The sequence below is a fragment of the Callithrix jacchus genome, chromosome 5, assembly GCF_049354715.1.
Source record: "Callithrix jacchus isolate 240 chromosome 5, calJac240_pri, whole genome shotgun sequence".
Taxonomy (NCBI): domain Eukaryota; kingdom Metazoa; phylum Chordata; class Mammalia; order Primates; family Cebidae; genus Callithrix; species Callithrix jacchus.
In genome coordinates this window covers 132,736,803-132,762,328 of record NC_133506.1, presented here as the reverse complement: position 1 = coordinate 132,762,328, position 25,526 = coordinate 132,736,803, and the positions used below count along the sequence as shown (strand labels likewise).

At 52.0% G+C, this 25,526-nt stretch overlaps 1 protein-coding gene across 7 annotated transcripts in view; it reads right to left on the bottom strand.

Moving 5' to 3' along the window:
• Positions 1-25,526, bottom strand: part of MGAT5B (alpha-1,6-mannosylglycoprotein 6-beta-N-acetylglucosaminyltransferase B) — an 86,221-nt gene that overhangs the window by 39,795 nt on the left and 20,900 nt on the right. For all 7 annotated transcript variants that reach the window (XM_054256531.2, XM_054256528.2, XM_078374740.1 and 4 more), the window contains 5 exons: positions 9,934-10,049; positions 9,243-9,316; positions 8,210-8,380; positions 7,300-7,464; positions 6,419-6,588 (listed from right to left, as the gene is read on the bottom strand). In XM_054256531.2, coding sequence (XP_054112506.1) covers positions 6,419-6,588; positions 7,300-7,464; positions 8,210-8,380; positions 9,243-9,316; positions 9,934-10,049 — 696 coding nt within the window. The remainder of the gene's footprint in view (positions 1-6,418; positions 6,589-7,299; positions 7,465-8,209; positions 8,381-9,242; positions 9,317-9,933; positions 10,050-25,526) is intronic.

The following is a 25,526-nucleotide window of genomic DNA, read 5'->3' as shown; positions in this document are numbered from 1 at the left end:
AATGTACTTTAACCACAGCAGAGGCTGTGAATTTTGTAGGCATAACTGGGGAATTCTCCTGGGGAAGGTGGTTTTGTTTTTATTTTTATTCTTTCAGTTGTTTTTAAATTGTATTTGGTAACAGATTTAGAAATCACCTTCCTAAGGAGATCCCCTGAGGTAGCTGAGCTGTTTACACCATTCTTCCCTGTTTAAGCAAGATGGTTAATTCACACATACACCCCACAGGGGAACAAGGGCCATGGCATCTAAGCACAGCACGGGGCCTGACCATTTAACTGCAAACCAGAGATGGGGCACCCTCTCCCTGGAGCACCTTCAGGTCTGCAAGAGCCTGACAGGAAGTGGCGCCTTGCTTGGTAGAAGACAGTGAATCTCTGTGGTGTGTGGATGTGCATGTGTGAGCATGTGTGTGCAAGCGGGTGTGCATGTGTGTATGTATAGGCTCACCATGTCTGCACATGCAGGAGCATGCATTTTCATGTGTATATGTGGGGTGTGTGCAGATTCAGGTGTGTGAGTGGGTGTGCATGTGAGGGTGCAGAGGCTGAATATGTGTGCATTTGGGTCTCTATGTGTGCATGTCTGAGGGCATATGAATAGTAAAGGACAAGGCAGCAGAGGGGCATTTCCTGATCTTGTCACTTTTTACCAGGGCCTCACTTTCAGGGCCTCCCAAGTGCAGCCACCCCCATTGTCCCTGCTCTGGCCCCAAGATGGGTGTTGGCAGCTCTGCTGACCACAGGCTCAGTGCCGGGCCTAGGGGAGAGACCAGAGGAGGAAACAGCTCTGGGCAGGAGAGCTCCAGGTAAGGTGAGAGAGCAGAAACCCACATGCGCAGAGATGCAAAACAATTGAGTTTCATTCCCACCTCTCAAGACTTGTCAGACATCTGCCTTTCTTATGAAAAGATGATTCTGTATGCGTGGTGTTGGGCTGTCGTGAATGCATAGGAGACACCTTCCCATTCCTTGAGGGAGCAGTAAGGGAAGGATGTCTCACCTCTCCCCAGATCTTGCACAGTCAGAAGGAAGGACCTGGGCTGAATGCTTGTGGTAAACATGACTTCATCTAACCTTGAGGTGAGGCGAGGTGTCAGTGATCCCGACACATACATGCACACATGTGATGGATATGCACATGTATGCGTGTGTGCATGCAGAGACTGCATGAGTGCATACACACACATGTGCAGGCATGTATGTGCCAAGCTCACAAGGGACTCTGTGTGACAGAGCCTAAGATGCAAGGCTGCAGACAGCCCCCACCCCAGAACTCTTCCCACTACATCCTGGGGTCCCTGGCAAACCATGCATCAAGGGCCACTAGACCCTTGTTTGCTGCTCTGCTGAGGCAGGTCTGGCCCATAGTCAGCCACCATCACTGGCTGTACCACTCACAAGTTGCTCAAGATCTCCTTAGTTTCCCCCAACCCAGGTCCCTTCTATTCTCCCTCCTCCTCAGCCCTGCCCCTTCTAACTTCCCTGTGGGAAGCTTCCAAGCCAGGGAAAGATCACCTTTCTTCATAATTTGCAAATGTGAGCTGCCTCTGCAGCCTTCTGCTCCACAGACAGCCATCGATGCATCTTCAGGCTCTCTGTTCAGAGGGAGCCGGGGGTGGACAGTTTCATGTGCAGCAGTGGGTGTGAGAGGGCAAGTGGGCTCCACACCTTGGCTCTGAAGTGGCCTGCACAGTGCAAACAGCTAGATCTGACAACAAGATGTCACCGGGGTGAGAGCCAGCGTGAGGGACATGCTGTTTCCCTCTCGCAGCACTGGGAGTCTCTATGTGGGTTCAGCACTAACACTCAGGGACAGCTCCCAGCCGGGTTCCTTGCAGCTCCAGGTCCTGCTGTTTCAAGATGGGTACTTCCTGCTCCAGAGCCCGCCCCCAACCTGGACTGTGCAGCTGCCTCTTCAGTCCCTAGCACCAACCTGCCTCTGCCCCATATCCTCACTTACATGTGCTGTTCCTTTCTGGAGACACTCTGCACCTCCCAAATGCAGCCACCCTATTGCCCCTGCCCTGGCCTTGAGATGGGTGTTGGCAGCTGGGCCGACTTCAAGGCTCAGTGCTGGTCCCAGGGGAGAGATCAGAGGAGGAAGCAGAGCTCTGGGCAAGTAAGAGCTCAGGGTAAGCAGAGTTCTGGGCAGGTAAGAGCTCAGGGTAAGCAGAGCTCTGGGCAGGTAAGAGCTCAGGGTAAGCAGAGCTCTGGGCAGGTAAGAGCTCAGGTTTCAGACACCAGAAACCCAGCATGGGCTGAGATGCAATGGAGTTCAATTTGCACCTCTCAAGGGGACTTATCAGATATCTGCCTTTCTTATGGAAAGATGATTTTATGCACGTGGTGTTGGGCTGTCATGAATGCACAGGAGACGCCTTCCCATTCCTTGAGGGAGCAGAAAGGGAAGGCTCATCTTTACTGAGCCTGTTGGAAATACATGCATTCACCTAAGAGGATGATTCCAGTGCTGTGAATTTCAGGCCATGGGAATGAAAACCTTCCAAGCCCTGGGTCATTTAGCGGCCTCCTACACAACACAACCCAGACCCAGCTTCCTTCTTCCACTACTCAATATAACTGGTCCAGAATCCTCCCTCTGATAGGAGCCACGGACATCCTACCTGAGTTACTGGCAGACTCTGAGTTTCAGGGAAGTAGTGCAGAAACTGAGTAGCTGCCCAAGACTGGCACTTGCTGGGTCCTAGTGACCTGAGATTGTCATGGCTCCGTTCTCATCAGCATGCTCTGCTCGCCAACACTCCTGGGCTACAGAGCATCAGCATTAGCAGAGAGAAGGCCAATTAGACCAGCAAGAGAGTAGGCAGGCTCTGGCGGGAACTCACAAGGAAACCACTTGAAAAACCACCTGAGTATAAGTTAATGGGCTAATGAAGAAAAGTTGATTCACATGCAAACAATTCTGGGGCCTTTAAGGAAGGCCCTGAGGAGTAATCTCATCAAATGTGGTTGGGAGGGGGGATGAAGAGAGGTTGGTTTGGTTAATGAGTACAAACATATAATTAGACAGAAGGAATAGGTTTTATGTTATGATGGCAGAGTAGGCTGGACATGTGGCTTATGCCTGTAATCTCAGCACTTTGGGAGGCTGAGGCAGGCAGATTACTCGAGCCCAGGAGTTTGAGACCAGCCTAGGCAACATGGTGAAAACCCATCTCTATTTTAAAATAAATAAAATTTTTTGAAAAAGATAGCAGAGGCTAGGTGTGGTGGCTTATGCCTATAATCCCAGCATTTTGGGGGGCCGAGGCAGGTGGATCACCAGAGGTCAGGAGTTCAAGACCAGACTGACTAATACAGTGAAACCCCATTTCTACTAAAAATACAAAAATTAGCCAGGCATGGTGGCATGCGACTGTAGTCCCAGCTACTCAGGAGGCTGAGGCAGGAGAATTGCTTGAACCTGGGAGGCGGATGTTGCAGTGAGCCGAGATCGTGCCACTACACTCCAGCCTGGGCAACAGAGTAAGACTCTGTCCCCCAAAAAAAGAAAAAATAGCAGAGTAGGGTGACTGTAGTTAACAACAATTATTGTAGATTTCAAAGGACTTGAAATGTTCCCAACATATAAAAATAATAAATATTAAAGGTGATAGACACCCCAGTACCCTGACTTGATCATTACACATTCGACGCATGTAACAAAATATCACACATACCCCATAAATATGTACACATGTTACGTACAGATAGAAAAATGTTTAAGTCAATGAAAGGGAGGAATAAAGCCAAGCATGGTGGCTCATGCCTGTAATCCTAGCACTTTGGGAGGCTGAGGCAGGTGAATCTCTTGAGCCTAGGAGTTGGAGACCAGCCTAGGCAACATAGTCAAACTCTGTCTCCACTAAAAATACAGAAATTAGCCAGGCGTGGTGGCGCACACCTGTAATCCCAGCTACTCAGGAGGCTGAGGTGGGAGGGTTGCTTGAGGTGGAGGCTGCAGTGAGCCATGATTGTTCCCCTGCACTCCAGCCTCGACAACAGAGCAAGGCCCTGAGGGAGGGAGGGAGGGAGGGAGGGAGGGAAGGAAGGAAGGAAGGAAGGAAGGAAGGAAGGAAGGAAGGAGGGAGAATTGTATCAAACACAAAATCACTATAAAAAAAAGATGAATAACTTTGATTACATTAAAATTAACAACTTCTTTTACCCGCCAAAACACCATAAAGAAATTTAAAAGGCAAGCCACAAATTAGGAGATTTTTAGCACATGTGACTCACACAGAATTTACATCCATAATATATAAAGAGCTCTTACAACTCAATATGGAAATGATAACCCATATCATACGATGCCCATATCAATGAGCATCTCATCAAGATGAAAGAACCACAAATAAACAGGACAGGATGCTCAGCCCATTACATTTCAGGAAATGCAAGTTGCAACTGTAACAAGACATCATCATGCCATGCTTGACGTTCACCCTCAATCAGAACGTCTAACGGCCCTAAGTATAGGTGAGAATATGACCTCATGGAAACTCAGGCACTGGTGAGCCTCTGAACTGTACCAATCACCTTGGAAGATAATTCAGCATTATCTCATAAAGCTGAATTTTCACTATGCCAAGACCCATCTTGTGAGTGCGCCCATCATTATGTGCCTCTAAGTCTGTACCCAACGTGACATGTCCAAGAGTGTCCACCAGGGCAACGTTCAAAACCATTTTAGAAACAGGAAATGATATCCACAGTCAGGAAAAACTGATACGTAATTATGGCACATTCACACAATGGAATATTAGATAGAAGTGAAAATGGATGAAATCAAGCTGCATGCAAGGACATGGATGAGTCTTTGAAACGGAGTTTGAAGGAAGCAAGTTTGGAGACCGTGTGTAGCAGATGCCATTTTCCCAAAGCTTGAAACCAGAACAAAACAAAAGCAAACCATAAATTGTTTATGGATACACTAACACACACAGAAAAAAAACAACCAAACACTTTTTATGAAAAAAAGCAGGCTAGGTGCAGTGGCTCACGCCTGTGATTCTAGCACTTTGGGAGGCCGAGGTGGGTGGATCACCTAAGGCTAGGAGTTGAAGACCAGCCTGGCCAACATGGTGAAACCCTGTCTCTAGTAAAAATACAAAAATGAGCTGGGCATGGTGGCGCACACCTGTAATCCCAGCTACTCAGGAGGCTGAGGCAGGAGAATCACTTGAACCCAGGAGGTGGAAGTTGCAGTGAGCCGAGATCATACCACTGCACTCCAGCCTGAAATGGAGAGAAATTCCATTAAAAAAAAAAAAAAAAAAAAGCAGCCGGGTGCGGCGGCTCACACCTATAATCGCAGCACTTTGGGAGGCCGAGGCGGGTGGATCACGAGGTCAAGAGATCGAGACCATCCTGGTCAACAAGGTGAAACCCCATCTCTAAGGAAAATACAAAAATTAGCTGGGCATGGTGGTGTTTGCCTGTAGTCCCAGCCACTCGGGAGACTGAGACAGGAGAATTGCTTGAACCCAGAAGGCGGAGGTTGCGGTGAGCCGAGATCACGCCATTGCACTCCAGTCTGGGTAACAACAGCGAAACTCCATCTCAAAAAAAAAAAAGAAGCAATAATATACACAAAGTTCAATTTAATGCTTCATCTGGGGAGGAGGCAGAGAGATCGGGGGACACTCTCAGGCAGATGCAGAGTCCTTGGTGACACTAAGTGGATGGCCACACGTGGGAGCTGATTTGACTCTTGTGTTTCACAGCATATGTTGCATAGACTTTTGCATGCATCGAGTATCATATAACAACTATTAATAAAGAGAGAAGAATCTCCTGTATTCCTACATTCCACAGAAACAGTGGTTCAAAATAAACTCAGTCACACACATGCACTCACCTCCTTGACATCCCACATTCTCCACCTCACCCCTTCCTGCTCTCAAGCACCCAGGGGAGCCTCTAATCACTGTCCTTCCACCTCCCACAGCATCCGAGGGACCCAGAAAGTCCAGCACTGGGTAAGGGACACGTAGCACCTACCCACCACCCCCCTCACCTGCCACATCTTGCTGGTCTCCAGATCCTAAAATAGACCCAAGAGGAAGCCCAGTTCCAGAAAAGAAACCAAATCTCCCAGGATGGCAGACAGAGGGGACCCCATGTGCAGACATGGCTCAATTCCACAAGCTAATATGTGCCAGCCCCTGAGCAGAAACACCAGAGAAGGAGCCATGCCCTGGCCAGATAGTACTCTGCAAACACACTTCCCTGCTACCTCCCCCAAGACCAGGCAGGAGGAGGGGATCAGGAGTGGTGATGTCCCACAGAACACCAGGAGGCCTCCTAGGGTCTCAGGACCGTGGGACGTGCAGGCAGAGCAGGAGCTTCCAGGGAAGGGTTCCCCTTCATCCCCTCCTGCCCGCTCCATGCCAGTGGCTTTCCCCAGCACTCACCTCTGCAGCTCCTTCAGGGAGACTGTGACCCGCAGGCCATGGCCCAGGACATAGAGCGCAGCCAGAATGTCTGCCCACTGCACCATCTCCCCCAACGGCCCGCCCTTCAGGACCCGAGGGCTGAACACATCCCCAGACTCCTCTGTCAGGAAGCCGATGTGGACCAGGATCTGGGTTGGTGGAACACAGAGGGTCAGCAGGGAGGATCGGCAGCTCTCAGCCCTGCCCCCCAGGGAACCAGCCAGGATACCAGCCGGCAGCAGACCCGGTCTCCAGGCTGGGCCCCAGCAGGTGCTTTCTGGCACCAGAGTGACCAGACCAGGCACTGGGGACACGGGCAAGCAAGATAGTCACGTGCTTGCCCTCACGGAGCTTATGTTCCAGATGGAAGAGGTAGAAAACAGTGAACACAGACAAGAGATAATTTCATGAAATGACAAGGACTCTGAAAGAAATAAAAGGGGAATGTGAGAGTCATGTAAATATCTACTGGGTGGATGAAGGAAGAGAGGCAGGGAAGGAGGGAGGGAGGGAGGAAAGGAGGTGGCAGAGGGAAGGAACAATGGAAGGATGAGCTAACAAAGCTCCCCAGAACATTCCCAACTTTCCAGGCCAATCCCATGACTTTTCTGCCTGACATGAACCAGATGTACACAGAATGCAGGACCCCTTGGGAGCTTGCCATTCTGTCCCAACTTTGAAAAGGGCCAGGGGCCGCCACCACAGACATCTATCCCGACTCTGCCATCCCCACCCCTCTCTCCCTCTGATCAAATTCAGAGGCCCACTGCAGCTTGTTTGAAGACCTATTCTGTGCCCCCCAAGAAGCGGGCACCCTGAGTTTCTCAGCTCCTGCAAGTGAGGGGTCAGGAGCCACACACCTGCTTCTGGTCCCTCCAGGTAGCTCCCAGCTTCTGTGCCAGCCGCTGGGCAGCCAGCACCCACTGGGCTGTGAGCCTCTTGGTCCGCTTCTTCATGAAGATCAGGGACTCCTTCCCGCTGCCCATCAGGTCCAGGAGGTGAGACAGGTTGCTTCGGAAAACTGCCTGGAGGGGTCCAGACCTCAGCTCTCTCTGTCTCTCGACCGGCAGCCACCATCATTCCGACCGGCCAGGGGACAGGGCCTGGAACCCTCCCATGAGCCTGGGGCCTGCTCCAGCTTCTTCTGCAGTTTCTAAGGGGCTCGTCGGCCCCTGAAACCAGGGATTCCTGCCCTCCCTCTCAATACACCCTCCCCAGCCCAGCTCTGACCACAAACCCCAGCCCTTCCAGGGAGGTAGCTGATCACAGCAGTTCCCAGGATCCCGGCCACGACAAGGAGGCAGTGAGGGTAGTGGTCACAGCCAGGACTCTGATGGCAGGGGACAGATATGGCCACCACAGCAACCGTGCACCTTGAACCCATTAATTCAACTCTAAACCCTAGATGCATTGTCTGTCAAATAAGATCACATAAGAATGGCCAGAGCTTTAAGTGCAAATAAAGCGTCTAGACACAGAAAGCCCTCAATAAGTGGCAGCTGCTATTACTACTATTCTAGTCCATTAAGGGGGAACCTCCAGGCCCCCACCTGCCCCACAAAGAGGCCCAGCTTGCTGGCATCTCAAAGGAAGCAGACAAGCCCCAGCAGGCTGTCCTCCCGTCTGCCTAGCAGAGTGGGCTGGGACCTGCCCACACACCTGGCACAGCTGCTCAGTCTCGTTACCCCAGGGCAACGGTTTCTGCCTGCTGTCCCTGAGGATGTCCAGTCACGCCAGCCCCTCACTGGCCCACCCACCTCCCAGGCCCACCTGGACTTTGGGAAGGGGCTTGGATGCCCTCTGGGCAGCCGTCTGGTTCCTCCAGGGCAGTGGGGGGCAGAACCACTCGACCTCACTGAGGTAGATGAGAAAGGAACACTCGGTGCCGTCCACCCCGAAGAAGGCGTAGCAGGGGTCAGAGGTCCAGCGGGCACGCATCCACTGCAGAGAGGGCCAGGCTGGGCAGGGGGCTGTGCCAGCCCCACTGACCCCCAGGGGCTCCCCTGCACATGCACCCCCAGTGGCCCTGAGGTCCCCCAGGATGGGGACCACAAGGCCCGCCCTACTGATGCAACAGGGCAGAGAAGAGACTGAACCAGGACCTGCCTGAAGGACCCCAGAGATGGCAGGGGCAGACCACCAGCCCTCAGGTCTGGAAAGAGGAGGGCCTGGGAGATAAAGCTGGCTTAAAGTTCTGGGGCAAAGAGCCAGGAGGCCTGGCTGTCTCCCTCTCCCTTTGGTCCCTGTCTCCCTGTTACTGGAGCAGGATTGGGCTAGAGGTCAAGGTCAGGGAACAGCCTCCAAGGCGGCCAGGGCTGGGGCCAGGGCAGGATCCACCTGCAGTGATCCCAGATAGTCACCCAGGGAGGGGTCTGCAGCACCACCACCCACCCCTTAGGGGGTTCAGAACCAGGGAGAGCTGGCTTCATGGCTGTGGACAGCTCCTACAGGGACAGACTTCATGCAGCCCACAGTGGCCCCAGAGGCAGGGCAGGAAGACACTGTCCAGCTGTCGGCTGGGCCAGGAGGATCGGGGACAGGGCGGCCAGGGCCCCTCCTCTGAGTCTCTGGGGGAATCCACCTGCTGGTGGTGACACGCGGAGATTTAATCACTTGCTGAGAAAAAGCACTGACCCCTGAGGGCAACGCCTCCTGGGGGATTTGGGATGATGGGTGATGAACTGAGCAGAGAAGCTGTTTCCCTGAAGTTGGCCTCTGCCACCTTGTGCTCGGGTTAGGGGTCAGGGCCGGAAAGAGAGGCCCTCGCTAGTGGACATCCCCGCTCCCTAGCCCCAGGCCTCACCTCCACCTTCCCTGAGCAGTCAGGGAACTTGGGGTCACTCGGCGCCTCACACTGGTCCCGCCGGCCTTCCGACACTGCAGGAAGAGGTCACTTTGCTGAAGCCCTGGGTCCAGGGAGGAGGCCAGGGAGAGAGGCCTAGGTGCGGGAGGCAGCTTCCCACACAACCCACTGCCAGTTTCCCACCTCACCAGCCACACAACCCACCCACAGGGTCACCCCCAGGCCTGGGCTGTCCCAGCCTCCTCGGGGGATTTAGAAGCAGTGAGGAGCTAGTGTGCTCAGCCACCTAGCAGCTGCCTGGATGGGCAGACCTCAGCACCCTCCCGAAAGCATCCCCAGTGTTCCGAGGAGGCAGAAATCAGGTTTGCAGCTGCCAGCTCGCTGATCCCCACATCACAGGGACTGGAGGGGCCACCCAACGACCTTTCCCCAGGTAGCCTCAACTCCTGGAACTGTGGACCCCAGAGGCTGAGACTCCAGGGACCTCCTCTGTCCACTGCGCCCTCCTGCCAGGTTGCGGGGAGTGAACCCCCATTCCTCCTGCTGAAAGCCTAAGCTAGGGCCCCAAAGAGCCAGGAGAGCTGCTGTCAGAAGTCAGCCACACCCCAGGTGTCCCACCCTTCCAGGGCCCACCCAGCACCCAGTTCATTGGCCCCCTAGGGGCAGAGGGCACCCCGCCCCCGGCACCCACCCTTGCTGTGCAGGAGCAGGCTGTGTCGCAGGATCTGGTCCACCTTCACGGCGATGTCAGACACATTCTGGGCAATAGCCTGGATCCGCTCCATGAGGCCAGCCCCAGGGGGCATCCTAGGTGGGAGAAGCCAGAGGTGAGCAGCAGAACTGGCCAGGGAGACCTTCCCAGGAGGGCCTCGCTCGTAAGGCCCACAGGCAAAGGCGGCAGGCTCTACAGTGCCCCAGGCTTCCAAACCCTGACCCCGAGCAGAGCGAACTGTGGGGAGGGGATCTGGCGAGGAGGTGGAGCTGGCAGCCCACTCCATCCAGTTCACACATTAAAGACATAGGGGTAAGTCCATACCTACACCTGTTGGTCACGACTTCGTGTGTGCCCACAACTGCATGCATGATCACATCTGCACACGTGATCATACCTGCACATGTGGTCAGAGCTGCATGTGTGATCCTAGCTGCATGTGTGGTCATATCTGCAGAGAGGCCCTCACAAGTGGAAATCCCCGCTCTCTCAGCCCCAGCCTTCACCTCCACCTTCCCTGAGCAGTCAGGGAACATATCTTCATGTGCCCACAGCTATACATGTGACCACATCTGCACATGTGCCCACAACTGCACACACACCCATAACTGCATGTGTGGTCATATTTGCATGTCTGCCCATATCTGCATGTGTGCCCGTATCTGCACATGTCAGGCAAGTGCAGATACGGGCACACATGCAGATATGGGCAGACATATCTGTGTGTTACTGCCTGTGTGCTGTGTGTTACTGCCTGTGTGCTGAAGGGCAGTGCATGGGACTGAAACAAGCAGAGGAATTCCCTTCAAGAGCCTGGCTAGGTTCTGTCCAGGGACCACACAGGTGACAGAGGCCGTTTCCCAGGCACAGTCGGGCCTCTCCGAGTCTGTCTATTTCCTCCCAAGGGGCCGTATTGTGCCAAAATAAATTCCACCCACAGAAGTCTGGGAACTTGCCAGGTATTAAAACTCCAGTAAATTATCACCGGCTTCCTGAGAACAAATCCTTCCCAGGATCTTAAACGAGGTGACTGCCACCACCGCAGCCTTCCACCTCACCACCAATACTAGTGTCGCTTTTAATTTTAGAGAATTTATTTCCTGTGTGATTACTACTCAGCTCTCAGGGACATTCATTAGCCATCATATGCAGAATTTATCTTGTTGCAAACTTCTATTGAGATGGATTCCCCTCGGCTGGCAGATCTGTTCACACAGGACAGCCCTGGGGTCTTTCTCCAGGAAGCTGCTTGCCTTTTTTTAACATATTAATTTCATTTCCTTTGATTCTCACCTCACCCCATGGCTTTGCAGGCCCAGTTTAAGCTCTGTTTATCCCTATACAAGGTATTGGTCTTTATGGCTGCACATAATAAGAATAAAATGAAGGATGTTTCCAACATCCCCACCCTCCTCCTCTTCTGAGCCCGGTGAGCCACCCGCTAGAGATGGGATGGCGTGAACCCTCAGCAGCCACCTGTCCTCTCAGCCACCCTCCTCTCCCACCCCAACCTTCCCTAAGGAGAGAAAGGGCAATGGCCTTTCATTATCCCCAACGGGGGACTAGTGAGGGTGACAGATGGAGGCAAAGAAGACACATACGTGGAGGGGTGGAGGGGACAAAAGGCAGATGATAGGAATGGGGAACAAGCCCCCCAACTATACACATGCACACATGCACACAGATGCACACACATACACATGGACACACACATGCACACGTGCGTGCACACACGCATGCACAATCCAGTCCATCCTCTCTTTATTCATTTTTTTTTTTGAGACAGAGTTTTGCTCTTGTTGCCCAGGCTGAAGTGCAATGGTGCAATAACAGCTTACCACAACCTCCCGAGTTCAGGCTATTCTCCTGCCTCAGTGCCTCAGCCTTCTGAGTAGCTGGGATTACACGCATGTGCCACCATGCCCTACTAATTTTGTATTTTTAGTAGAGATGGGTTTTCTGCATGTTAGTCAGGCTGGTCTCAAACTCTCGACCTCTGGTGATCTACCCACCCTCGGCTTCTCAAAGTGCTGGGATTACAGACGTGAGCCACCGTGCGCCCGGCCCATACTCTCACTCTTTAGTTTGGTGCCCAAGGCAAACTTTGACAAAAACAAACAAAAATAAAACTCTTAAAAAATACCATCTCTTTTGTGTTAGTTTGCTTGGGCAACTGAAATGAATTTCCACAAACCAGGTAGCTTAAAACCACACCCATTTCTCCTCTGACAGCTCTGGAGGCTGGAAGTCAGACAGCAGGGCGGCAGCAGGGCCAGTGCCTTCAGACTCCGGAGGAGCCTTCTCCAGGCCCCTCCCAGCTTCCGGAGGTAGCCAGCAGCCCTCAGTGTTCCTCAGCCCATGGCTCTTTCACCCTGACCTCCGCCCCTGCCTTCACATGGCCTCCTCCCGTGTGTGTCTGTGTCCATGTTTCCTCTCTTAACAAGAACACCAGCCACCATACCAGGACCCATCTGAACCCAGTAGCACCTCCTTGTAATTTGATTCAATCTGCAAACACCCTATCTCCAAATAAGGTCACATTCACAGGTTCTAGGGAACAGGATTTGGACACAGCTTTTTGGAGCACACAGTGCAACACACAACAGCCTTCGGTGAGATTGCAAAGAAGAAAGAGAAGAGACTTAAAAGCCAGCTGCTTCTTTTGCTCAAAAAGTCCTCAGGCAGAAGGAAGTAGGAGTATTTTTCATCCATCCAAAATTCAGCAAGCTTCATTACCAGTACCGTACAAGGAGCTGAGAGGAAGCTCAGTCCCCTTTGAGCTGTGTGACCCTGGGCAGGTCACTGAGCCTCTCTGTGCTCAGCACTCTCATCTTTCAACACAGAAGAGCAGCTACCATCCTGAGGACTGAATGAGGAGAGAGCAGTAAAGTGGGTGGCCCTCGGCACCTGTGTGACATCAGCATTGTCTGCATTCGTGATCAGCACTGAGACTGATGTGGCTAAAGCAGCAGCAACAGGGACTTGGGTTAGACCAGGGCACATCAACCTTTTCTCATTATTGCCCATCTAGGAGGGTTCTTAGACATTTTTACCACTACTAAGATTGTTTCAAGAACCAGTGTTCGCCCTTTTGGCACTGATGTGCTCCCACCAAGGATGCCCAGGTCCACGCCAGGAAGAAACGTGCCGATGCGATGTCTGCCAGGCTCTGAAATCAGTCCAGATGAAGACCATGGAGCTCCCTTCCATGCTGACCTACAGGGACAGGATGGATGTGCCTTTGACAGGAATGAATATTTTATATATAAGAGAGAGGGAAGGGATCTCACTCTGCCACCCTGGACAGAGGCTGGAGTGCAGTGGTGCGACCACAGCTCACCGCAGCCTCAACCTCCCGGACTCAAACGATCAAGCCACCTGTTTCCCAAGTAGCTCAGACCATAGGCATGAGCCACCACACCCAGCTATTTTTTTTTTTAACTTTCTGTAGAAAAATGTTGCCCAGGCTGGTCTCCAACTCCTGGACTCAAGCTATCTTCCCGCCTCGGTCTCCCAAAGTGCTGGGATTGCAGGTGTGAGCTGAGGCACCCAGCCTGGAACAAATATTTCAAGGACAGAGGGCAGAGGCAGGGTCAGGACTGAAGACCAGCAAGGGCAGGTGAGGGTGGGCCCTAGGGCCCCCATCATGACAGGAGGCATGCAAGGTAGAGAAAACACTAGGTGCCTGTCCTATCTTCTCACCAGAGACCCCAGGGCGCAAACAACCTATGTCGAGACAAGCCGGGGGCTCTGCCAGGTCAGCTAGAGACCTTGGAACAGACCCCAATGCATCTCAGCCCTTCCTGGAGGCACCTCTCCCTGGAGCAAGGCTCTTCTCCATCCACCGTGCAAGAGCTAGGTCACTTTCTGAATCCCCTGCCCTGCCATGGGGTGTGGCTGCGAGTGGCCAGCCTGAAACCCTGAACAGAGTCCTGAGGCCTCCAGGACAGGGACTCAGCTTTCCTGTGTGGAGCCAGGCACTGCCCAGTGTGGGACCCATGCCCAGGGGCTCCATCACTGTAGGCTGAAGAGTGGCCCCAAAATTCATGTCCAGCCAGGAGTTCAGAATACAGCCTTATGTAAGGGATAAAAGACTACATATAGGGTCCAGCGTTTACTGCTCGGGTGATGGGTACACCAAAATCTGACAAATCCTCATTAAAGAACTTACTCATGTAACCAAACACCACCTGTACCCCAATAACCTAGGGAAATTTAAAACATATAGCTATGTGCAATGACATAGACAAATGTCAGAGTCACAATGTTGACAAGCCAAATAAAAAAGATTATAAGCCAGATGTGGTGGCTCACACCTGTAATCCCAGAACTTTGGGAGGCCAAGGCGGGCGGATCACCTGAGGTCAAGAGTTCAAGACCAGCCTGGCCAAAATGGCGAAACCCATCTCTACTAAAAATACAAAAAGAAAAAAGTAGCCAGGCGTGGTGGCATGCACCTATAATCCCAGATACTTGAGAGGCGAGGCAGGAGAATCGAATTGCTTGAACCCAAGAGGCGGAGGTTGCAGTAAGCTGAGATTGCACCACTGCACTCCAGCCTGGGCGACAGAGCAAGACTCAATCTCAAATAAAAAAGATTATGTGCTCTGTGACTCCATTTATATGATGTTCAAGAACAGGCAAAAGTAACGCTGGTAGAAGTCAGAGCAGCAGTTAGGCTTAGGGGCTAAGAATGACTTGTGCCGAAGGAACACAGGAAATCTTCTTGTGTACTAGAATATTCTATGTAACCTAATCTCAGTAGGTGACTCTGTCCATATGTAAAACTCCATCAAGTTCTACCTTTAATATTAGTGTACTTTATGAAAAATATACCTCAATAAACTTTCTTTTTCGGGGACGGAGTTTCGCTGTCATTGCCCAGGCTGGAGTACAATGGCACAATCTCTGCTCACTGCAAACCTCCGCCTCCTGGGTTCAATTGATTCTCTTCCCTCAACCTCCTAAGTAGCTGGGATTATAGGCATGTGCCACCACGCCCAGCTAATTTTTGTATTTTTGGTAGAGATGGGGTTTCGCCATGTTGGCCAGGCTGGTCTCAAACTCCTGACCTCATGTGATCCACCCGCCTCAGCCTTCCAAAGTGCTGGGATTATAGGCATGAGCTACCATGCCTGGCCAATAAACTTATTTTTTAATAAACCAAAAAAAAAAAAAAAAATGCGTTCTTACTTGGGACTAGGGTCTTTCCAGGTATAATTAGTTCAGATGAGGTCATACTGCATCAGGCTGGCCCTAAGCCCAATGACTGGGGTCCTTCTAAGAAGGCCACATGCGGACATTCAGGGGAGAAGGCTACATGCGTGACAAAGGCAGCAGAGAGTAGAGTGAAGCGTCTGCAGGACAAAGGATGCCAGGCATGGCCAGCATCCGCCAGGAGAGCCAGAAAGGGCAGGGAGGAGTCTCCCTTGAGCTTTGGAAGGAACACGGCCCTGCTGACTACCTATTTTCAGACCTCCTGTCTCCAGAACTGGGAAGGAGTAAATTCCTGATGTTTTAAGGCATCTGGTTTGTGGTCATTTTTTACAGCAACCCTAAGAAACGAAGATAATCACCATCTACGGAATTGAGGGGAAATGGTTTTTAATCCATCACAAAAGGGAGTCCAGGACCAGGTCCAGAGGCTCACGCCTGTAGTCCCAGGACTTTGGGAGGGCAAGGCAGGAGGATCACTTGCATCCAGGAGTTTGAGACCAGTCTGAACAATAGAGTGACACTCTATCTCTATAAATAATTCTTTAAATTAGCCGGGCATGGTGGTGTGCGCCGGTGGTCCCAGCTACTCAGACTGAGGCAGGAGGATTGTTTAAGCCCATGAGTTTAAGGCTGCAGTGGGCCATGATCACACCACTGCACTCCAGCCTGGGTGACAGAACAAGACTTTGTTTCAAAAAAAAAAAAAAAAGAGAGAGAGTCTAGGTTCCCCTGAATGCCCCTGCTGTCAGGAAGTTCTTTTCACCAACCATATTCCTCCTGCTGAAGGCCAAGCATTAATTCTCCTGCCGCTCTCATAGGAAAGAGGGAAATCAAGGGATGCCCTGGGTCAGTGACTCTCCATATTATTCAGGGACATTATTCAGGAATATATTGGAAAGGGTGAAAGCCTGGGAGTCAGAGGTCCTGGGTTCAAATCCTGGCTATACTTCACAGTTGCATGATCTTGGGCAACTTACATAACCTCTCCAAACTCAGGCTTTAACTCCTATGAAATCCGAGTAACAGGGTTATTGTGAGGATTGGCTGTGAGGCCAAATGTAAAGTACTTAGCACATAGGAGGTGCTCAATATATGCTCAAATGTAAAGCATTCAGCGCACAGGAGGTGCTCGATACAGGCTCGAATATAAAGTACTCAGCACACAGAAGGTGCTCAATACATGCTCAAATGTAAAGTATTCAGCACACTGGAGGTGCTCAATACATGCTCAAATGTAAAGTACTCAGCACACAGGAAGTGCTCAATATATGTCGAATGTAAAGTACTCAGCACACAGGAGCTACTCAATACATGCTCAAATGTAAAGTATTCAGCACACAGGAAGTGCTCAATATATGCTCGAATGTAAAGTACTTAGCACACAGGAGATACTCAATACATGCTCAAATGTAAAGTACTCAGCACACAGGAAGTGCTCAATATATGCTCGAATGTAAAGTACTTAGCACACAGGAGCTACTCAATACATGCTCGAATGTAAAGTACTCAGCATACTGGAGGTGCTCAATACATGCTCGAATGTAAAGTACTCAGCACACAGAAGGTGCTCAATACATGCTCAAATGTAAAGTACTCAGTACACTGGGGGTGCTCAATACATGCTCAAATGTAAAGTACTCAGCACACAGAAGGTGCTCAATACATGCTCGAATTTAAAGTACTCAGCACACAGAAGGTAATCAATACATGCTCAAATGTAAAGTACTCAGCACACTGGAGGTGCTCAATACATGCTTGAGATGCTTTTGCTCCCCAGGGACAGCAGTCATCCCATTCCTGAGAGGAAGCATCACAAGCCTGACTACAAAGCAAAGCACTTTACTTTTTGGGGGATTCAGCAATTTTCCTACGATAAGCATGTCTGCATAAAACCTATCTCCAGCACAGGCTTTAAATAGTGCAGATGGCATCTGTCTGATTTAACAAGTTCAACTTGTTCAAAACAGAATTACTCGGCGTCACTATTATTATACTGGACTTAGCATTTGTGCAGCCCTTTCTATTTTCAAATAATATATGATTAGGCTTCGCTCCCTGAGAGGTTTTTCTAAAAGTGACAGTAAAAGTAGATGTCGCAAAGCCTCCAACCACAGCAGATCTATGACTGGGAACTGCCTGGTTGGAAGAGAAAAGGAGGGGCTGAACTGGGGAGACGGTGGACAACAGCCTTCAGCCGATGTGGTCTGAGGAACCCAGGGTCTCGGTGTTGTCACCGTGGGGTGGGCAGCACCAGCGCTGACTTCGCCACCGGGGCCAGGAGGTGCAGGCCAGGGCCCACGTTGCTTTTAGGGGCCCTTGAAAATGCTTGAATTTCTTTAAAAATCAGGGGCAACAAAACCCTTGTAGGTCAAGGAAATGTTTTAATAGGTGATATTCATTCTCTACAACATTCTTTGTGTAGGAACAAGAGAAAAAAATGTGATATTCATATATTATAAAATACAATCGGCCGGGCGTGGTGGCTCAAGCCTGTAATCCCAGCACTTTGGGAGGCCGAGGCGGGTGGATCACGAGGTCAAGAGATCAGGACCATCCTGGTCACCATGGAGAAACCCCGTCTCTACTAAAAAAATACAAAAACTTAGCTGGGCATGGTGGCGCACGCCTGTAATCCCAGCTACTCAGGAGGCTGAGTCAGAAGAATTGCCTGAACCCAGGAGGCGGAGGTTGCGGTGAGCCGAGATCGTGCCATTGCACTCCAGCCTGGGTAACAAGAGTGAAACTCCATCTCAAAAAAAAAAAAAAAAAAAAAATACAATCTTTGTGATGGGCTAAATTATGCGCCCCCTCAAATTTACTTGTTGCAGCCCTATCCCCGGATAGCTAAAAATGTGACTTTACTTGAAAACAGGGTCCTCGCAGATGTAATGAGTGATGACGTGAGGTCATCCTGGAGTGAAGTGGGGCTCTCATCCAGTATGACTGGTGTTTTTATCAAAAGGGGAAATTTGATCTGAAACCCGAACACAGAGAGAACACCATTCGAAGACTCGGATTGTGCTGCCATCAGCCAAGGAACTCCCAGAAGCCTGGAGTGGGGCCTGGAACAGATCCTTCCTGAGCACCTGCCTGCTGACGCCTTGATCTCACACTTCCAGCCTCCAGAACCATGAGGCAATCAATTTCTGTCGTTTAATCCAGTGGTCCCAACCTTTTTAGCACCAGCGACCGGTTTTGCGGAAGACAGTTTTTCGATGGACCCGGGGAGAGGGGCCATGGGGATGGTTTCAGGATGATTCAAGTGCATTACATTCACTGTGCACTTTATTTCTATTATTATGAAATAATTTTACTCACCATCATGTAGAATCAGTGGGAGCCCTGAGCTCATATTCCTGCAACTAGATGGTCCCATTTGGGGGTGATGGGCGACAGTGACAGATCATTAGGCGTTAGATTCTCATGAGGAGCGTGCCACCTAGATCCCGCACATGCGCAGTTCACAACAGGTTTTCACGCCTCTGAGAATCTAAAGCCGAAGCTGATCTGACAGGAGGCGGAGCTCAGGCGGAGCTTTGAGTGATGGGGAGCGGCTGTAAATACAGATGCAGCCTCACTTTCTCCCCTGCCGCCACTTCCTCCTGTGGGGCCCACTTCCTAACCCGCCATAGCCCAAAACCGGTCCATGCGGGGGGGGGGGGGTTGGGGACAGCTGGTTTAACACAATCAGTTTGTGCCTCTTTGTTACAGCAGCCCTGCTATAATCTTTTCTATCGAGGAAGGTACCCAATGTCTCAAGGCTGCCCAGGGAGGCGGGACTTTTCCTAAACTTTTAGGAGGACACAAAAAAAACCTTTCCGATAATGATAATGGCAGTTACACGGCCAACAGGCATTGAGCAGGCGCTTGCCACGCTCTCTCTATACTCTGATCTCATTCAATGCCCATGATAACATCTTGGTCCCTTTTAATGCCCCCATTGTACAGATCAGGAAACAAGGCACAGCAAGGCTGAGTGACTTGCTCAGGGTCACACAGTTGTTTTTTTTTTTTTATTTTTTTTTTTTTTTAAAGATGGGGTTTTACCGTGTTGGTCAGGCTGGTCTTGAACTCCTGACCTCAGGTGATCCATCCGCCTTGGCCTCCAAAGTGTTTGGATTACAGGCGTGAGCCACTACGCCTTATTAAATAAGAAAATCAGTCCAACCAGGCAGCCTGGCCCCAAAGCTCACCCCACCCAGCCCAGAACGCTGCTGAACAGGCAACACGGCTGAAGAGCACCAGCTAGAGAGGAGGCTCCGGGGGGAGAACCGGAAGCCGGGTGGCCCTAATGAATCCCTGGGCACAAGTGCGGTGCCTACAAGCTTACAAGGGGCCTCCAGGCCTTGGTCTTCAGCAAGGGAAGCAGGTTGGAGCCTCAAGTGGAACACTGGCTTCAGTACATCAGAAAAGGCTGCCCTGAGACACACTGGGTTGCCGGAAGAAAATCAATTTTCCACTTCTTGCGCCCTGGGAAGGTGGTGCCAACAGGTGGTCTCTGACACAGGCAAGAATGCGCCATTTCGCTTGGAAGGGGTCCATGTACAGGGCGGGGGCAGGATATCAGGATAAAGGCCAACACCCAGCAAAAGGCCAGAACCCCCACTCCCGGTCTAGAGAGTGACATCTGGGGGGATGGGACTTTCAGGGCTGTTTCCACTGGGATAACAGCCAACACTCCCCACAGGAGACAAGGCCGAAACTGCTCTGGCATAAGGGGTTTCCCAGGCAACAACCACCCTAACCCTGCAGGCTCCACCACCAGGGCACAGAACTTGAATTCTATCTACCCCGGCAAGCAGGACAGCAGACAATGCCATGGGCTTACTACCACCACCAAATGCACCCAATCTTCCTACAGCTGCTGCGAATGCCCAAGGGCCCTTTGGTCGGCTCGTAGTACATTTTCCTTTCCTTCCTTTCATGTCCTTGTTACATGCATTTTCAGAGAGGAAGGCTGTTAACCCAGGTGAGCCTGAACCGGTGGCTTCCAGCAGAGCAGCATGAATGTAAGCAGTGAAGGCCCAGCCCGTGTCAGGAAAGGCAGGGAGAAAGGAGGCTGGAGCGCTCAGGAGGGGTGTCCCCGAAGAGGGCCCATCATCCACATGCATCCACACATATTCACCACGAGCCTTTCTGGGCACAGAGAAATCCAACACAGATGTACCAGATGTACCTCTCCCCTCTGCCCCCTCTCCCTGATAACCCCTCTCAGGGTGTCCTTGAGAGGGGTTATCAGGGAGAGGGGGCAGAGGGGAGAGCAATCTGGGGTGTGTCTGTGTGGAGTAACCTTGGGCGTATCACAGGGTATCACTGAGCCACTCAAGGGCAAGAGGGAAGAACACACAGGTACCCAAGAATCCATGCTGTGTGTGCAGTAACAGGTGAGCTGGGCAGCTCTGGGAGGTCCACACCCACACATTCCAAAGAAAAACCTGAGCTGGGCCTACTTCTGGGAGCTCACCCCTAAGCCCTGGAGTGTCCAGCCCCCTGATAAGAGTGTCCTTATCTACCTGGGGCCTTAGGCCATCCCCAATAGTCTCTGCTTCCCTGTGATTGATGGTGGGGGCCTTGGGCCACGCTGCCTCAGCTTGACCTCTGGAAGGGCCAGAGACGGAGCCCAGTCCCTGAGTGGTCAGTCATATCTCTGAGACAGACTCTGGACACCAAGTCTGGCAACACACACATGTGTGGTCCCACGTCATGGCTGGGACAGCAAGTGCTGTCCACAGCTCCACGGGGAGAGGAACGCCAGTGGTCCAGGTGGGTCTCCAGGGCCCTGCCCTGCCCCTGTACCACTCCCCTTGGTTGCTTTTCTTTTCTTTTCTTTTTTTTTTTTTTTTTTTGAGACGGAGTTTCGCTCTTGTTACCCAGGCTGGAGTGCAATGACACAATCTCGGCTCACCGCAACCTCCGCCTCCTGGGTTCAGACAATTCTCCTGCCTCAGCCTCCTGAGTAGCTGGGATTACAGGCACGCGCCACCATGCCCAGCAAATTTTTTTGTATTTTTAGTAGAGACGGGGTTTCACTATGTTGACCAGGATGGTCTCGATATCTTGACCTCGTGATCCACCCGCCTCGGCCTCCCAAAGTGCTAGGATTACAGGCTTGAGCCACCGCACCTGGCCGGCTGCTTTTTATCCATATCTTTTCACAGGACTGAGGTATCACCTAGAGGATCATGGCTGTGCTGAGTTCTGAGGTCCTCCTAGTAAGTCAATGGACCTCAGGGTGGCCTCAGGGACCTGACGTTCCGTGCCAGTGCCCTGTGTCTGGAGTCCCAGGACCAGCCTGAGGTCACCTTCCCCTCTACAGGGTCTGCCAGTTTCCTTCTTGCCCGACACTTGGGGCTTCATGGGGCACAGACCACTGGCTCAGCACAGTCCTGGAGCTTCCTTCTAAAGAATTCCTACCTGGCCAGGAATGGTGGCTCATGCCTATAATCCCAGCTACTCGGGAGGCTGAGGCAAGAGAATTGCTTGAACCTGGGAGGCAGAGGTTGCAGTGAGCCGAGATAGTGCCACTGCACTCCAGCCTAGGTGACAGAGTGAGACTCAGTCTCAAGAAAAAAAAAAAAAGAGGCCCCAGAGAGCTCTCTCAGCCTCTTCCCACCGTGTGATGACACAGCAAGCAGTTGACCACCTATAACCCAAAAGAGGGCCCTCCCCTGAACCTGAGCATGCTGGCACCCTCAGACCTTCAGCCTCCAGAACTGTGAGAAATAAATGTTTGAGGCCAGGCATGGTGGCTCACGCCTGTAATCCAAGTACTTTGGGAGGCCGAGGTGGGCCAATCACTTGAGCTCAAGCGTTCAAGACCAACCTAGGCAACATGGCAAAAGCCTATCTCTAAAAAAATATAAAAATTAACTAGGGATGGTGGTGTGCACCTGTAGTCTCAGCTACTCAGGAGGCTGGGGCAGAAGGATTGCTTGAGCCTGAGAGGCAGAGGCTGCAGGGAGCTGTGATCAAGCCACTGCACTCCAGCCTGGGCAACAGAGGGAGACCCTGTCTCAAAAAAAGAAAATAAAAGAAATGTCTGCTGTCTACGAGCCCCCCAGGCTGTAGGACTTTGCTCTTGGAGCCTGAACTCCTAAGACACCTACACGGAACTACAGGTACACCTAAGGTACACCTGGCGCTCGTACCTACAGGTACACCTAAGGTACACCTGGCGCTCGTACCTACAGGTACACCTAAGGTACACCTGGCACTCATACCTACAGGTACACCTAAGGTACACCTGGCACTCATACCTACAGGTACACCTAAGGTACACCTGGCGCTCATACCCAGCTTTAACGATGATTGGTGGTGTTTTTACTATTATTATCACTGCTCATAATGGACATTCAGTCAAAGTTAGGTCTCATCCGCTTCTGGACGAAGTCCCAGTTAGATCTGCCCAACAACGGAATGGACCATATCAGAAAGCAGTGAGTCTCCCAACTCTGAAATTGCTCCACCAGAGGTTTAAATGGCTCAGAGGGACCGAGGACAGAACTGCAGCCCCTTCTGAGGGAGTGACCCTGCAATCCACCACTCACTGGCCCCCTTCAGACCCAGGACTCTGTGGGGCCGGCGTCCCTGGCAGCAGCGAACCTGGCCCAGGCCTTGGCACACGATCCTGTAGTGACAGGTGATTCCCGAGCCAGACCAGGAGGCCACCCATGGCACAGCCAATGAGAAGCGAGTGAAGGTCTCTGGTCTCACCCTGCCACCAACAGAAAAGCTGGGATATTGGTCATGATTAGGAAGCCCACAGGGCTAACAGGACACCCCTGCAGCCTGAAGAGTCCCACCTCCCTCCCAGCCCGGCAGAGACTTCACTGGGAATCTGGGGACTTTGTCACACCCCATCCCCAATAAACCTGGCTGCCACGTGGCTGGTCCAGCTCTCTGCACCTCAGGGCTGTGAAGACAGTGCAGGCCTGGCTGAGACCTGCACGGGATCCTCCTCACCAAGCTGCTGGGGATGTTCAAAGTTCATAAGTGTCCAATAAAGAGTGGCTGTTACTATGATTTACTATCATCATTCATTATCATGATGATTAATAATGATTACTTCAGCCAGCTCAGCAGCAAAGTCCACTGCGATGCAGAACATGCCCCTGGGGGCTGAGGGCTGCCCTTGTGTGGCACTGGCTGAAAGAGGCCCCTGACCTGCCAACCAGATGCCTCTCTCCCAGTGAAGAGACCCACGGTGGCCCGAGATAGCTTCTAAGACCACAGGGGTTTGCCTACAGCTCTGGGCAGGGATGGGGAGAGGGGACACTGACTTCCCAGGCTAACAGGTGTGCTCCCTGAGAGCCCTTCCCTCCCTGCCTGCTGGAGCCGCCCCTTGGTGGGCCCAAACCCATCACAGTGACCTCCTGTGGCCTCAGTCACCTCCAGTGGCCACTGTGACCTCAAGAGCCTGCCTGGGTCCTAAGGTCCCAGGATGTGTGAGCAGATATATACTGGCTTTCCCAAGGTCACACGGCAAGCCCCCAGGACTGACACTGACCCTGCACCAACCTCGCTGCTTCTCACTGCATCTGCAAAACAGCTCAGTGCACCCGGCATGGGAGACCTGGGCCTGAGTATATTTTCTGCACACCCACTAAGCCCCAGGCTTTCCACCAAAACCATCGTTTCTTACTCAGAAAGTGAAAGAAGGCCAAGCTAGGCCTCTGGTCACCACCCACCCCTCTTCCCAAGGCTGACCCGATGCAGCCAGCCTCCGGGCACTGTCCCAGGGTACAGAAGAGGCAGCCAACACTGCAGGCCACGTGCCAGCCCCAGATGCTCTGTTCCCTCCACCACCTGGGGCCTAGGGCAACAGGCCAGGGCCAGCGGGGAACTCTGGCTCTGCAGGTGGCTGGTGACAGGTCACTACTTCCTCGCAGGCCCCAGTCCTCAACTCCCTTCAGGCTGGTCCCCTAACGAGGCCCCTGAGGCTCAGCCCCTTTCTCCCAGCCCCAAGGTAATCACTGATTCTGGTCCAGTCTGCTTAGCGCTTATCCTGAGAACCAACTTTCCAGGCCACCTCAGGAAGGAGGTTCAATTCCAACTTCCTCTCCTGATTTATGAGAGTTGCATTCAATTAACGGGGTATTGATCTCCCCGCCACTGGCTAAGGTGCTTGCTGGGGTTGTTATTTTATTTGAAACTGATCACTTTCCTTTTAAAACACAGAGACTCATGTACACAGGTGCCCACAGACATGCGTACCGGGAAACCTGAGTGCACACAGCTAGATGAGCTCTGCAGCCAGGGAGACAGAGCCTCTCTTGTCACTGTCTCTGTGTCTACCTCTGCCTCTCTCACACACAGCATACGGGACATGGAGCCCCCACCCCAGCGTCCAGCCTGGCTTGCATTCATACTGCTCTCTTCTGCTTCAGCTCCTCCTTGGCCCATCCAGAGCCCCGCCTCCAATGCTGGGGAGGCCCCCTCCCCAAGTGAGAGCAGAGAGGACTCCTCTCTCCCAAACAAAAAATAAACACGTAAATACACCCATGCACACATGCGCTCCTCTTGTTGAAAGGAGCAGAGCTAGGGTTGGGCTGTGTGCAACAGCATTACCACTTGCCTGGGGGAGCAAAGCCTGAAATCACTGTGCTCCAGGGACAGTGGCAGAACCAGCAGGAAGAGACAGAGGGACACGGGGCCAGGTGTGGTGGGGCCACTGGAAGGACTTGGGCTCTTACCTGAGTCAGCTGGGGGGGGGCCAAGAGGGATGGGGAGCAGAGGAGGGACCTGGTCGTATTGATGATTTAGAAAGACCCCACTGTGCCAGAGATGGTGGTTAACACCTGTAAGCCCAGCACTTTGGGAGGCCAAGGTGGGCAGATCACATGAGGTCAGGAGTTGGAGACTGGCCTAGGCAACATGGCAAAACCCCATCTCTACTGAAAATACAAAAAAATTAACCAGGCGTGGTGATGCACGCCTGTAATCCCAGCTACTAGGGAGGCCAAGACACGAGAATTGCTTGAACCCGGGAGGAGGAGGCTGCAGTGAATCTATATCATGTCACTGCACTCCAGCCTGAGTGACAGAGCAAGATTCTGTCAAAAGAAAGAAAGAAAGAAAAAAGAAAGAAAAGGAAGGGAAGAGAAGGAAGGGAGAGGAGGAGGGAGGGAGGGAAGGAGGAAGGAAGGGAGGGAGGGAGGGAGGGAGGGAGGGAGGGAGGGAGGGAAGGAAGGAAGGGAGGGAAGGAAGGAGAAAGAAAAAGGAAAAGAAAAGAAGGAAGAAAGACTCCAGTGGCCACTGAGTCGGGAACAGCTGGTTAGGGTCCGTCATCAGGGTGAGAAGAGGTGGGCTTCTAGGCATATTCTGAAGGTGGGAGAATTGCTGATGGACTGGGCAAG